General features: G+C 39.4%; 1 protein-coding gene across 1 annotated transcript; it reads right to left on the bottom strand.

The window, feature by feature from the left end:
• Positions 1-1272: 1272 nt before the first annotated feature.
• LOC109397553 (thioester-containing protein 1 allele S3) lies at positions 1273-14713 on the bottom strand. The gene is made up of 9 exons (XM_029858776.2): positions 14419-14713; positions 14171-14360; positions 12782-14113; positions 12522-12722; positions 5076-5284; positions 4714-5012; positions 2039-3606; positions 1818-1974; positions 1273-1752 (listed from the first exon to the last, which is right to left on the bottom strand). The coding sequence occupies exons 1-9, from the start codon at positions 14490-14492 to the stop codon at positions 1712-1714; spliced, it is 4071 nt and encodes a 1356-aa protein (XP_029714636.2). The 5' UTR covers positions 14493-14713; the 3' UTR covers positions 1273-1711.
• Between the last annotated feature and the right edge of the window lie 531 nt (positions 14714-15244).

Here is a 15244-nt window from a genome sequence, read left to right as displayed (position 1 = left end):
CTGTTATGAAAGAGTGGGCCTTCACTTAAAAAATCAACCAAAGATAAAATAAGATAAAGTCAAATGATTCAAATGAAAGATAACGTGCTTGTAGTCGGCCTTTCAATTAATACACACAATGATTGACATATCATTTGTAGCCATATAACTTATAAACGAAAGAAATGATCAACAAGATTTTTGAATTGTTCAATTTGTTCTCAGGTTGAGAGCATTAACATTGAGAAAATAAACAAAAAACATTAGAAAAATTGAGAAAATATCATAAGTTCTGTGAGAACAGCAGATATTCAAAACCATCAGAACTAAACCAATCTAAAGTGTCGTAAAGAAAGATCCACAATTAAAATGGGGCAATACAAAGTTTGCCGGGTCAGCTAGTGTTCTATAAAAAAAGGTGCCTCAGGGGAGACGAGGGTTAAAAATGGACATTTTTTGCGTGACCTAATTTATGGAATTATAAATCATTTCAGGAGGTTCTCCATAGAAATTCGTTGGAAAATTTATGGAGGAACTGAAGGCAACGTATTTCTGAAACTACACACTTAGAAATTCTGAAATTTACACGAAACGAAATCACCAAAAAACGTAAATGTTTTCAAGACTGAGTCACAAATTGGACTCAATTTTACGCGCATCATGTAAGTGCTGGTTGGTCAACAAATCAGTTTGACCAGAAACGTAGAATCAGTATCACGTTCATCAGCCACCTTCCAACTCGGTGAAATAGCCGAAAGGTAAGAGATGTGGCTCATGATCAGCAGATCTGGTGTTCGAATTCCATTCAAGACAATATTTTACTTTTCTATGTTTTATCTGTCAAATCGGTTCTAGCGATTGCTAGACGCTAAGAAAAAATAAGGTTTAATTTTGGGGTGTCTTGAAAAACGTAAATTTACATGTTATAACCTCTAAACTTGTTGATGATTAACCTGGGCTTGTTAGGGGAATATCTGTAAATAAAAAGAAAATCGCGTTAAGTACTGTTCCTTTTAATTCCACTAAGAATTTGCATCCTTTGACAGATACGTATTTCGACCTCAACTGTAAGGTCGTCTTCAGTGTCTTGTACTTGACTCGAGTCGACCTTACAGTTGAGGTCGAAATACGTATCTGTCAAAGGATGCAAATTCTTAGTGGAATTAAAAGGAACAGTACTTAACGCGATTTTCTTTTTTCTTTTTATTTTCTAAATTTGTGTTTTTGAAGATGCTCGTATATGTCAGGTTCAGGACACTTAAAATTACATGATATTTTCTAGGTGTGTATAAGAAAGATTGTAATACATATATTGAAGGACATTGGGGTGATTTTAGATCTTCTCATACATAGTTGAAAAAAGCTAAATGAGGGGCCCCGAATCAAAGGGGTGTAAGTGACCATTTTGTCGATTTTGAGCTGAGCATATCATAAAATTTTTCAGATTTCAAACTTTCAGGAACTTTTTAATGATTGTTTCTACAATGATTGGAAAAATTACAATAAATCAGAGAAAATTGGGTTGATTTTGAAGCTCCATACATTTTGTATGGGATGAAAAATTGGTCAAAACTTTAAACCTCATTTACTCGAAAGTGGGTTTTTGTCACTTACACCCCTTTGCTTCTAACCCTCTCAAATATTTTCTCGGAAGAATTTTTTGTAAAAAATCTAAATTCGGGTATAACAGCTCCAACAATTCCTTTCTCTAGTCTAAGGTCCAGCTTTTGCCTTAGTCTTCGATAAAATCGAAATATTCAATAGCTTCACGTGCTGAAATGAAAGAAAGAGAAAGGGATTATTTCCAAGGTCAAAGCGTTAACTAAATGAATACTCACTGGGATCATAATAGTCGTAAAGTTTGATCCAGCCTGGAGCCTGGTTCAGAACTATCGCTCGCCTTGATGCTTCCACATCGACACAGACGTTTTTGTCTTTCTGCAGTGGATCGAAGTACAAGATCAACCGTGTGTCACTGTTTTCCGTTTCTGCTTTCTAATAGAAGAAAAAGAAAAGTTTACAGCTCTTGTTGAGGTTCCAAGGAGCTATTCATACTTACTCGAACTTCCTTGTTTTCCCTAAGATGTTGTATCAAATTATTTGCTACAACGTACCCACTGGGAAACAACACTTCCATCAATACCATGTTAGTTACTTCGATTAATCTTTCCGGTTCATATCCGGCGCAAATATGCATTCGAACTATTCTATCGTTAGCAGCTTTTTTTAACGTTTTTTCAATCTTGAAGCGTGGCTTATTATCATATGCCACTTTGTTATATTGGTATGCTATTTGAAGCACTCCTCCGCCGGTGCCTTCAACCTTTACATCAATATTCCGTACATGCGGTGGTATTGCAAGCTTGTGGCCACCATTTATCGTAGACTTAGAATCCATGTGCAACCGATGACTCACGTTATCATAGGATACAAGGACATCGTAGTTTTGTTTCTTCACAGACATTTGGCGTGAATATTGAGCCAGTGCTTGAAGACCGACAAACGTGTTTTGAGTATTGTCGTATCCTCCTTTGTCGTATCTTTGAGACACGAGCCACTTCATGAGGGGCTTCGCATCTACATATGATCCGTTACTCATGTAGGTCAGCAGTGCGTAAGCTGTAGTCTCGATACTGGTGGATCCATTGTCCCACCATCGCAACGATGAATCATCGTTACTCTTCGACATTGCCATAAGCTTGTCAAAGAAGTATTTGCTCTTTGGATGCCCTGCAAGTTGGAATACGTATGCTACCAAGGCGAGTTGATATGGGCTTCCATTCACATCTTTTTGTTTAGCAATATACTCCGTACCTTTCTTGACAACATCCGAGAATTTCTTAGCATGTTCTTCGTGTTCCAGGAAGGCGATCAGAACATAGGCCGTCAAGGTTATGCCATCTTGCAAATCACTTTGTAATGCTTTATAGAATAGCCGTCCAGACTCTGTGAAGCGTCCATCTGCTGATTGTTTCTTCTTCAACCAATTGAATGCTTTCACAATAACACTGTTTTCGACAAAAACATGTTTTTTAGCGAAATTGAAAATCTTCGCAACCAATGCTGTTAGGAACACACTTCCGCGTCCATCGAATTCACCAAATACGCTGAATGATCCATCTTGTAACATATAGTTCAATTGATTTTGGTACCCCTTCTCAAGATAACCAATGGCTTTGGCTTTGACGGCATCCGTTAATATATCAGTGCTGGCCATATACTCCAGAGCAATTACACTTGGTACCAAATTAAGCAAGTTCTGTTCACCACAGCCCGATGGCAGTCGAATGATTTGGTCAAGGTTGCTTAGGGCTGCTCCCAGCAGAAATCCTTCAACTGATAAGGTAATTGAAACCGATCCGTTCGTGGCAGTTCTTGGAATTGCCAGATGAAAGGGTTTATACGACACCAATGAGTTGTCCACTTCGATGTATTCTGGCATGTTATCGAAATACTGCAAACCACCTGGTGTAACGCGTAGATTGCGTTGTACGGCATCTGTCACGGTGTCGCTGCCTGCAAGCACTGTAATGATAGGGTTCCCAGTTTGCGTTGGTTTCAACATAAATGTCACTTTTTGAACGCTGTTTTTTGCTACCGTAACCATCTTGGAATCTTCCAGTGTCGCTGTAAAATAGTTAGTATAATTATATTATTCGTCAGTAAACGGTATAGTTATAGGACATCCAAGAAGGTAAAATCATGTTCGAAAAGTTTTTTGACCCACATACTGCAATGCAATACTCCGCTAATTCGACAATGATTGTTGTTGAATTACCGGGGTAATCTTTTAATTCGTCAAACTGGTCACCCTTTGTCACCTTGTTCGTTGAAACTTTATTTTTGATTTTCGGATGTGATGTTGAACACAAATCCAACAGATGTTAGCAGTAGGGCGGATGGATAGCTCGTTCTGTCTACGATTGTTGGCTATAGGAGTTCATTCCGGTTCAGCATCAGGTAATTCGTGAAACGGATTCAAGCTTGCCTAGGCGATCGGTGGCATCGTTATTCACCATGCGTGATTGCCGCGTTGGCTACAATGACGCTTCGGTGGTGATCCACATCGTAACATCCCTACAACCCGTAAACCCGGATTAAGTCCTGAATCCTCTTTGGAGCCACCATCACAAACATCTCCCGGTTCACTGCTCTTCTCGATGCCCCGTAGAGCTAGCGTCATCGCAGGTCTAATGAATACTCCTAATACCAGTACTAGCATTATTTCATCTTTATGAACGAGATTTTTAATTTGGAACTAGTTTTTCTAGGGACCCACGATTTACTTCCCTTCCGAAGGAAGAACTCACTTTTTGTGAGTTTGTCGGAAGTGGGATTCGACCCTAGGTCTTCGGTGTAATAGCCATGTGCTTTAGCCATCACGTGAGGTCCACTCCCCTATTTTGATAACCTCGTCCCGCAAGATAGGTGCGTATTGTTTCACCCATATTTTCCAGAACTTATCGCAAATGGCTTGCGTATGTTTCTCGTTTCCTCACTTTAACCTTCCTTTGGTGTGCAAAACAGCTCGCTGGCGTAGTGTATCGTTTGGTTCAAAATGACCCTAATGCTAAAGGAGGGTTCAATCACATATTTATAGGGTAGAAATGTTTAACAAAACATCCCCCACATAATGCATAATATTTTAGTGCCATAAATAATTTCGAACACTGATTTTTTTTTCTTGGAACATCCGATTAAGTTTACTAAACCAATTAAACCCCCAATACTCACATTTAACTGCACCATTTTCATCGACAAACTGGAAATTTTCAAATTCGTTCTGCACCCGAACCGTCACATACTGATACTGGTCTAAATAGTTGTGTACAAAAACTTCTACGGTGGCGGTTTCCGTTTTCACGACCGAATACGGCAGGTTTACCGTAATGAAAAAGGATTTCAGTACGGCTAAGGACACTGGACTTTTTATCACACCCAATCCATGGGCCGCGTTGATTGCAATGGCGCTGATTGACCATCCAGTTATAGTATCCGGTACGATGTATTCCAGTTTCAAATTTCCATCATCACTAGGTAGGGCAACTACAGTCAGAAACGGTTCAATACGGTTAGATTTCAGTGTTCATACTTACTCAACTTGTGCCATATCCGTCCAGAGCCATGTCTCGGGAAAATTTTTACGAACACGAACAATATTAGGAGAACCTCTGCGCATAGCAGAAAGCATAAATTTTTCGTCAAAATCACCAATGCGCGGTGAAATTCCCACTTCAGTCTGAAGAGCTTCAAATGAACTTCTTACTTGGCGTTGAGCATTTGTTAATATCTCGAACTTCAAAGTCTGAAAATAAGCATAAGAGTATTTATGTTATAAGAAAAACCGGATCTCGGGTGATGGTTCTAACGCTCCAGTTATGCCAGATGTGAAGACAAGTTTCCATATTTCAGTAATTTTGCATAGTATGAAGACATTGAAATGGCATTGGAGTAGACGTGTGCGCCGAAGCACATTTCACAGGCGGCGGCGTATGAAGTCTGCGGGGGCGGCGCCGGCCGTCATGTTCGGCGGCGGCGAATAATCGGCGTGAAGTATTTTTTAATTTTTTTTTCGTGAATTGGCCTAATCAGAAGACGTTTAAAATCAGCTGATTTTGGGGGCCTTTGACAGTTCTCCTATGAAAATGACAGTTCAGCGTTTGCGCCTTTGTCCGGCAGTTGTAAACAGTGGCATACACGAACCTGTCAACTGAAAAGGCCTTTTCACTTTTTTTTTTTTGAGATTTTACAACTGAGGGCATTTATCTCACCTGCTTCATTTTATTCAAGTAAGTTTAATTCACGTACAATTCAATTTTTTTTATAAACATCAATTTTTTTGACATATTTAAGAACTTTCGATTCAGCTTCCCTATCGTTTTTCAAAATAGTTTCCAAGCTATCTGACAAGTTCACTTCACGTCTTTGTACAGCATACTGTTGACATCCAATAAGTAAATGATGAACTGTGAGTTTCCTGTTACAGACATCGCAGGTTTCTGGAGGTTTCTTTTCGAACAGGTGATGTTTTGTTAGCCAGATGTGTCCAAGGCGCAGACGTGTCACACGCAGCAAAAAGCATGGTAAATTAAATTTACAAAGTCATTTCCTTCTCTAGGAAAACCCACCAGCCACGCACTTTTAATGCCAACATCATGTAGATAACATACGCTCCCGAAATCAATGGGATTTCGTGGAAACTTTTAGTGAAACTTGACTTTTTTTGCAGGAGGAAATCTTGTTTGGTGCTGCAGCTAGAACTTGAGAGTTTTGTTTATGTTCTCGACGGCGGAACGGGGTGCTCTTCAATGGGTATTGCAGAAATCAATAGGTAATTGAATTAGTTTTAAAAATTAATATTTTAGTTTTAAATATTTTATCAGTTTACCGAATAAACATGAATATTTTTGTTTCAAACGAACGAAATTTGTCTCCGTGCAGGACGATTTGGTCTTTTCTGCAGCGTTGATCAGTCCATTTGTTCACTGTAGATTTGACGATTCTTGTTATTTTCCGCGTCGATGTATCCCACTCCTTTTGGTGGGCTTTCCATATTTGTTGCTTACTCCATCTTACGATGTCCTCTGCTGGTACAAAGTTGGTTGCTATCCTACTTCGCCGTCCGTTGTTCGCTGCATGGTCTGCCATTTCATTTCCCAAAATTTTGGATATCCAACAAAATGTAACGTCTTTTCCTGTCGCTACTCTTTCCAGTGCTAGGATGAAGGGGTGAAATGATTTCCCTGCCTCTAATGCTTGGAGACAACTTGCAGAATCAGTAAACACGACTGATTCCCTTCCACCAATCTAGTTGCTTGGGCCAAAGCAGCGGCTTCAGCTGAAAAGACAGAGCATTGCTCTGGGAGACTGGCTTCATTTACTATATTTGGTCCTATCACGCCGAATCCAACTAATCCTTCCGCTAAGGACCCATCAGTAAACCACATACTGTATCCTTGATAATATCGACGGACGTGCTCTCGAAAAGTATCCAACGCCAACTGAGGCATCTGTCCTGCTTTTACCTGAGTTTTTATTGTCCAATCGATTACTGGGTTCTGTTCGTTTCATGCTCTGTCTCTAGGTCTTATGCGCTTGCATACCGGTGGTAGTGTTTTCCCTGCACGCTAACGCCGCTCAGCACAAAAGTGCATAATTTCCAGACTACACCAAAAATGTGTAACCCTTGCACATTCACAAAATCAGCTCCTGTGTCCGCAAAATCGTTAAATTCGCAAACATTTTTGTACAGCAATCTAGTTAAGTTTACTAGTGACCTTGGAAAACAAAAAAAATATCAACATTTTGCATCTAGACGAGTGTACGAGCTGTTTTTGAAAATGTGTAACTGTAACACATTTTTGTGTGGTCTGGAAATTATGCACTTATGAGTAGGGCTTACACATTTTAGTGCTGAGCGGTTTTACTGTGTGAAGAAACTTCTGAAGGAATCTTTGTATGAATTTCTGCAAAAAATTCTAGAAAAATACCTGCCGAAATCCACTAGCGTGCGCAGCTTCTTCTTTTTTTTCTCGCTCGTTCTCTTTAATAAACACAAGAAAGAGCGAGATAAAAGAGGGGGCAAATGCCCCTTTTTTTATCTTTCTCTTTTTCTTTCTCTTTCTGAAAAGCAGCGCACGCTAGAGCTCGAATTCTGGAGACATTCCTTCGGTAATTTTCAATAGAATCCTTGGATAATCCTGAAGAATTATCTGGAAGAATTCGTGAGAAAATATCTGTACCCATTACTGAAGGAATCATGATGATGATTGAACATGATTTAAATTATACATTACAAAAATGTTTGTATGTAAACTTAAGTTGCCAAATTTTCTAAAAAAATGACCCCAAACTTAGGGCGATAACATCAAGAGTTAATTTACTTAATAACTTTTTTCCTAGATTTTTTTATCCAGGTTCGGCAGAAAGCAGTTGAAAGCTAACAGATAATTGGTTATATTATCGCTCTCATATTAAAATTTGATCGACCCAATTTCCAGCGACACTGCCGTAAGTTTATATTCATTTTTTTAGAAAATTTGGCAAGTTTAGGTTAAGTTTACATACAATTATTTTTGTAAAAGTTTCACCTATATCATGTTCAAAATTACTTTAACTTATTATCTTTTGAATGAGACCTAGGGCTTTGAAATCGGACGCAAATCGACGGAGGTATGGGTCTAAAATAAGGACATGCTTTTAAGGGGGTTACCCCAAATTTTAGATCGGGATTGTATCTCTATATGTAGAATTACTATCTCCGCAAATTCCTTTAGTAATTTTCATGACGAGTCGTTCGATATTTCCTTTGCAAATTCATCGAGCAATTATTTTGGAGATCCCTTCCAAAATTCCGTCAGTACATATGTTCTTAATATTTGTAAATTCTTACGGAAAATTGCTCTCGAAATTTCTTCGGCAGCTCCGTTGAAATCTTTTTCAGCAATCCCTTCATAAGTTCCATTGGCAATTGGGTTCTTATTTTTGAAAAAAGTATTCATTTTTTGATTTTATACGAAAGAGCACCTTTTTCTGAGCCACTATGATTTTTTTTTCAGATTTTTAGAACTTTATTTTGATACCTAAAATCAATTTCAAAGAGATTTTTCGAAATCACCTTTTGACAGCTAGGCAACTGTTTGACAGCTCCGCCCAGTACAAAATGCATTGAGGGATGATTCGACAAATCGCTCCCATACAAACTTCAAATTCGGCATTAACATGTCTAAAGGGTCTAACTCGTTTTGTAAACAAACATTGTTTCTGTCGCTGTAGGGTCTATCTCAATCCGACCACGCATCTGGGGGCCGTTATCAGAAAGAGCGAAGATAGATCTTTCTGATAACGGCCCCCAGATGCGTGGGTGGATCGAGATAGACCCTACAGCGACAGAAACAATGTTTGTTTACAAAACGAGTTAGACCCTTTAGACATGTTAATGCCGAATTGATATTTAAATAGGTTCCCGGGCACCAAAATTGATGAAAATTTGGAATTCGGTTCAGTTTGGCAGGCAGATTCAGAATATGGAATAATCCCAACACCGCTAAAGAAGCCAATTGTCATAGAAATTCCTTTCAAATTAAAAATTCATTCGGCAACATTAGTGGAAGTTCCTTCGGAAATTCCATTGGGAATTTCACAAGAAATTTGTCTGAAATTTATTTGTTATTTTTTCTGCCACATTTCTTACGAGAATTCCTGAGGAAATTGATATGGAAATTCTATTTTCATATTCCTTCGGGTATTCTTGTGGAAATAGCATTTTTTTGTAAAAAAAATGAAAATTCCCTCAATACTTCCAAATGGATATTTATTATTTTCCAAGGATATTGTCTGAAAAATTTACCAAGGAATAGCCCATAGAACTCACAAAGAATGTACGAAGGAATCCCTAACACAATTGTATGTGAAATTTCCAAATAAACGACCGAAAGAATTTCTAGTGGCTATGAAGTTTTCGAAGAAAATCTGAAAGCAATTACCGGAGGTTTTTCCAATTGCATTTCTGCATCGATTTCCAAATGAACTGCTCTATAAATTTTAATTGAACTACTTAAGCAAAAAAATAAATAAATGTTCAAATTTGGATTTCCAAAGGAATCCCGAAACTATTTGCCGAAGTAGTCTTTACAGCAATACCAAAAAATACAGTAAACTGCAAATAAATTGCAAAAGAAAACTCAATTAAATGGTCGAAGAAATTCTCAAAGGCATAACAAGAGAATTTGTGAGAATTTACAATGAAATTAAAAAAAAAAAAAGAAATATGGATCCACTGGTTTCGGTATCTTCAATGAATGAATTTCACCGCCTTCCGTAAACTTCAGGAACCTTGTTCGGTTTATGTTGTTGAGCTGGCAGCAATCAACTTCGCTTTGGGGATGATTTCCAACATTCCCGCAGACCATATCTTCATCTTCTCGGATGGCCTTAGTCAGGGATGGGAACACTCACTTGCAAAGAGTTACACTCACTTGGTATTTTCTCAGCTCAGAAGCGTGCAATCCAGAAACGATGTATGGACGACTTTTGCCTTGTGATTTTATCTAAAACTTTGCCGAACAGAGTAGGGGTCGCACACGAGTCCCAAAGTCGTGACAGAGCTGTTAAAGCGACTCTCCACGAGGTGAGTGTAATTTACATTCACCTCGTGGAGAGTTGCCTTCACAGCTCCCTCACGACTTCGGTATGTGTGTGCGACCCCTACTCTATTCGGCGAACTTTTAGACAAAATCACAAGGCAAAAGTCGTCCATACATCGTTTTTTCATTGCACGCTTCTAAGCAGAGAAAACTGCAAGTGAGTGTAACTCTTTGCAAGTGAGTGTTCCCATCCTTGGCCTTAGTTCGATTGAGGCACTCCAGTCGATGAACCCTGTTAAACATCCATCTTACTTTCTTACAAAAATAAGGGAGCAGATGGGTGCACTGGTCGAAATATCCTACAAGATTACCTTTGTATGGGTCCCCTCACATTGCTCAATTTATGGCAATGAGAAGGCGAACTCTCTCGCAAACGTGGGCGCACAGGAAGGTGAGATCTATGATAGAAAAATTTCACATGATGGATTTTTCGCCAGAGTTCTCTTCAAAGTTGGCAAAATGATTGGCGAGATGGCCAGCTGGGACGGTGGTTACATTCCATTATTCCTAATGTTTCTTTGCGAGTGTGGTGGTATGGTTTGGATGTAAGTCGCAATTTCATTCGCGTGATGTCAAGACTTATATCCAACCATTACACGCTAGACGCGCATTTACACAGGATTAACCTCGCGTTGAGCAATGTTTGTACTAAGTGCGGTTCCGGTTATGATGACATCGACCACGTAGTTTGGCAATGCCCGGATAATGACGCCTCCAGAGCGCTACTATCGGATACCCTTGAGGCCCGAGGTAGACAACCCTTTGTTCTTGTGAGAGATGTGTTAGGGACCCGCGATGTCACATACATGGGATGTATTTTCGACTTTCTTCGCTCTGCTGGTATAAAAGTTTAATTCGCTTGTGTTTTCTTCTCCAGTTTTTTTTTCTCTGTTTTGTCCTCTTTGTGTTACCAAGCTGCTCCTGGCCATCCGGAAGACCAAGACCCACAACAAGTTGGTACCAACACCACAAGGCACCGAATACGCTAGCAAGACGCGATTCACCCCCGGATGAGCAGCAGTGAAACCTTTAGCCCAATCCTTACCCTGTCCATCCCTCAAAATGTGACCTTCTAACCTCGAGCTGCCACGAATACCCTGGCTTCCACCCATTACTAACAGATATCATTAAAAAGTGATTACTCTGTATAATGTATACTATTAACACAGACAAACAGACGTAACAGCTTGAACGATTTTCATGGAAATCCATCGCCCATGTCACACTACACTGAAATAAATTTTGTTGTTGTTTCCACCGAATCCATCGTAAAATTAAGAACTGTACCAACAATTTTCAACCGAATGCAAAATTCTGTTAATTGTACTGAAACATTGTCAATATTACCATGCGTGAAGTACCATTGACTAAAAACATTCTTGATGTTACTATTTTGACATTGTAATTTTGACCATGTTTATCTAAGACGCGCAACATTCAAGTCTACATGGTCGAAATTACAATGCCCAAATAGTAGAACCAAGAACGTTTTTAGTCAACAGTAATACACGCATGGTAATATTGACAATGTTTCAGTACAATTGACAGAATTTTGCATTCGGTTGAAAATTGTTGGTACAGTTCTTAATTCTACCATGGATTCGGTGGAAACGACAACAAAATTTATTTCAGTGTACCATCACCTGGTGGAAAAGTTGCACGAATCACTGTGTTGTGCCATATCGTCAACAGAAGGCGCTAGTGTGAAATGTCAAACGCATAGAAAAACGATGCGCGCGCCTCTGTTCATGAAATCCACAACTATAAACATTTAAAATGATCGTTAAAAGCGTGGTCGATGGAAATTTCGCAAGTGTTACGTCAGTTTGTCTGTGCTATTAAGTACAAAGAAAGATTCTCGGCTCCGTAAAGCGTTATACGCGATTGAGCCCCAAATAAATGAACCAGATAAAAAAAAAAGAAAAAAACTTGGAAAATTCCATTGACTCACGACTTGGTTTTTTTTTCGAGAAGATCCAATATTACTCAATGCACCATGGGCAAAAACGTGAAAAAATATGAACTAAAGTGTTATAAGTTTACAAAGTGTTACTATTAGTTTTTCTTGAATTTTTTTTATCGATTTTTTGCTTAGGCCTTTCTGGAAAATCAAAATAACCAACTGATAATGCAAATTGTCCCTTTTGGTAATAAAAAATGCTTATATAAAATTTGAGAAAAAAAAGACAAATTCAAATAGAAATGCTTTGATAGTGTGTTACTATACACCGAACACCTAGTTTAAGTTGGTGATGTATAATTGATTGAGATTCCAATAAAGATTACTTAAAGAATAAAGTCTTCATGATTACGAAAGCTGAAACGTTATTGTAACTTAAGATTTCATTAGAATTCCAAGAAGATTTGCCAAAATATAAAAACGAGCAGCGTACTTACCTCCAAATCAATGGTTTCATCAATCCTCTGATTACCGAGTTTTTCGAGTACAAGCTGCTGAGTGATATCATTGCCAGTTCCGAGTTGAAGCAAGCTCCTGTCCACAGCCAGCAGTCCTACCACTGAGCCTAGCTTTGTTTTCACCTTCAAACCGATTCGAGATCGAGGTTCTGTACGGTTGCTGGAAATTTCGACGTCAACCTTGGGAAGATGAAGCGATTAACTTGAAGTTTTTTTTGGTTTGATGCACTGCATTTTACCTGATTGTTCAGATCGCGCACCTTGAATCTAATAACATCTGTCCAAAGCATTCCTTCGTGAATGGTAAATACGAGCACACTGGCCTCCGGTACCATGGGAAATGTTGCCAAAAAACTGAAATTGGCAGTTCTCTTAATTTTCTTTGGGTCCTTTTGGACGGTAACGTTACCACTGGACAAAATTTGCCCTTGTGATATCACGTAACACATAACTTCTTCCAGACGAAACGAGCTTTGCACTAATATGTCAACCAGTCTATTCAAAATGGGTTTGCGAACTAGCAAGGAAGCCTTGAAGAAAGCTGGCTGAATATCGTCGGGATGATTTTCGCGAAGGACTTTAAATTTATGCTGCTCTCCCTCGTAAGTAACTTCAAGCTCGATTCGATCGGTTGAGCGAGTAGACCTAACTCGTAATTCTATAACACCTTCATCATCCGGTTTCCTTTCAAAATATTGATAGTAATTGTCATGCCAATTAAGTGGTACCGTAAGAACGGATATATTCATAGGGCCGGGGTTTGTCAGTGGCACTCCATCGGGGTCTGTGACCATAATCCAAAAATAAACCGATTCTTCATTCAGGAGATATTCAGCAGATTTGTTCAGCCATATTTTGTGAGATCGTTCGTGAATCTGTATAGCTTCCCTTGCTGTGTAAACTTGTTCGGATACTGATTCTGTTATATTAACGTCAACCTCAAGCCGGTAAACGTCGTGGTTTATGCCATTCACGTCTACTACATCCTTCATGGGAATACTGACTATTGACCGCCCGTTAATTTCATATTCGTCAGGATGATGAACTCCATCAAAAGCTAGAGATATGACGCCTCTGATCGGTTTACCGAAAGTGTATTTTGCATCAATAATCAGTTCCAGCGTTTCGTCCCGCATTAATACTCTTTTTGAGGTGCCAATGTTTATTTCGTGCAGTGGGAGTACATATTCATCAACGTTGAAAGTTTTCGTCTCTTGTACATCTTTCAGCTTAACTTTGAGAGTCCACTCGCCAAGAGGTATGAAGTTTGCCAAATCTATATGCGATTGAAACACTCCCTGATGAAGTTTTACCTCGGACCATTTTCTTATAAGATTGTTGTTGCTATCCTTCAGTTGTACGTTGATTTTTTCCAAGTTCTTGATTGGTCGCGTTAAATGATCAACAACTAAGACACGAAACTTGACCGTATCACCTGGTTTGTACAGAGGTTTGTCTGTTTGAATGAGAAGTATAAGTGGATGCTCTGAGGTAGCCACTTTAATGCTCTCAACGATTTTTCCAGGACCGTGTATTGTAAACTGGTATGGTATATTTTCAAGTGCTGGAACCTAAAAGTAACACTCATTAAGCGTCTGTTTCATCAAGTATCGCTTTCGTCACCGAACTATCATGTCAACTCGTTTCGCGGCATTCCGTTGACGGATATCTGTCGTTGCAACATCGTAAATCCTGTTATCGTCGTTCTTTTGCAATTTCACCTGGAATTGTTCATCTTTCTCATATCCCACAGTAGAAACACCGATCGATACCGAAGAATGTTCGTAAATCACGGTAGGTACCAACATTACATAGTAACTGTAACGATATTAACGTTGTAAACTGATTTATCTTCTTGATTGGGCTGCAAACTTACCCTGCACCGTTCGAATACGCCGTTGAAGACAGCAGCACTAAGAAGCACAATGTGGCAGTCACTAGAGAACACATCTTCTCTTAATACCACATCACACTGAAGCTTGATGAATGGAATCACGTTCTTTTAATCGAAGCTGCGTAATCAGCTTACAGTGTCGGTCAATACTTGTCGTGCAAACCTCTCAAAATTAATGAGCTCGACCTAAACCTTCTAAGTGCAAGAATGACATCATTATCCTAGACATTTCGATGACTAATGCGTAGCTTTAGCCCAGTGCCGAGTCGTGTGCCGTGCTTATAGTAGAGCTCCGGGTCTTCTTCGATTGCGTGCTGCTAGCTCGCTCGCGGTCGTCCACGAAGTCACCGACATCTACCTAGCTCCCAGCTGAATTATGTATGACTGTATGCGATAACTGACGGGGAATCATGTTACTGTGTATTGTTCTCAAAGTTCTCTGCAAAGCGCTCCTTAATCGGATACGTGCCGGACGATCCTGACGGGGCCATATTTTCACCCTCCGTATCATCTTGGAGAAAATCAATGAATTCCAAGAGTCTCTCTACCTGGTGTTCATTGAGTTGCAAGGCGAATCTAACATCCGGAAGGTGGGAAAAGCTGGAAGGACATGCTGTGAGAATGCCGGACAACAACCCTGCAAAGCTGGTGTTTGCACGAGATCCGGAGGGTTCTCCAGTTCTTCGCGTTATTATTTCTAAGATTTCTTCAAAAACTCATTATTTTTCTTTCTTCAGTGTGCAATACGGACAACGGTTAGAAGAACCCCACAAATGTTCATGTCCTAGGGGGATGTCCATTTATTACG

Source organism: Aedes albopictus, chromosome 2 (genome assembly GCF_035046485.1).
Source record: "Aedes albopictus strain Foshan chromosome 2, AalbF5, whole genome shotgun sequence".
Taxonomy (NCBI): Eukaryota; Metazoa; Arthropoda; class Insecta; order Diptera; family Culicidae; genus Aedes; species Aedes albopictus.
Note: the sequence above shows the minus strand (reverse complement) of the source record. Positions and strands in the feature narration are given on the sequence as shown.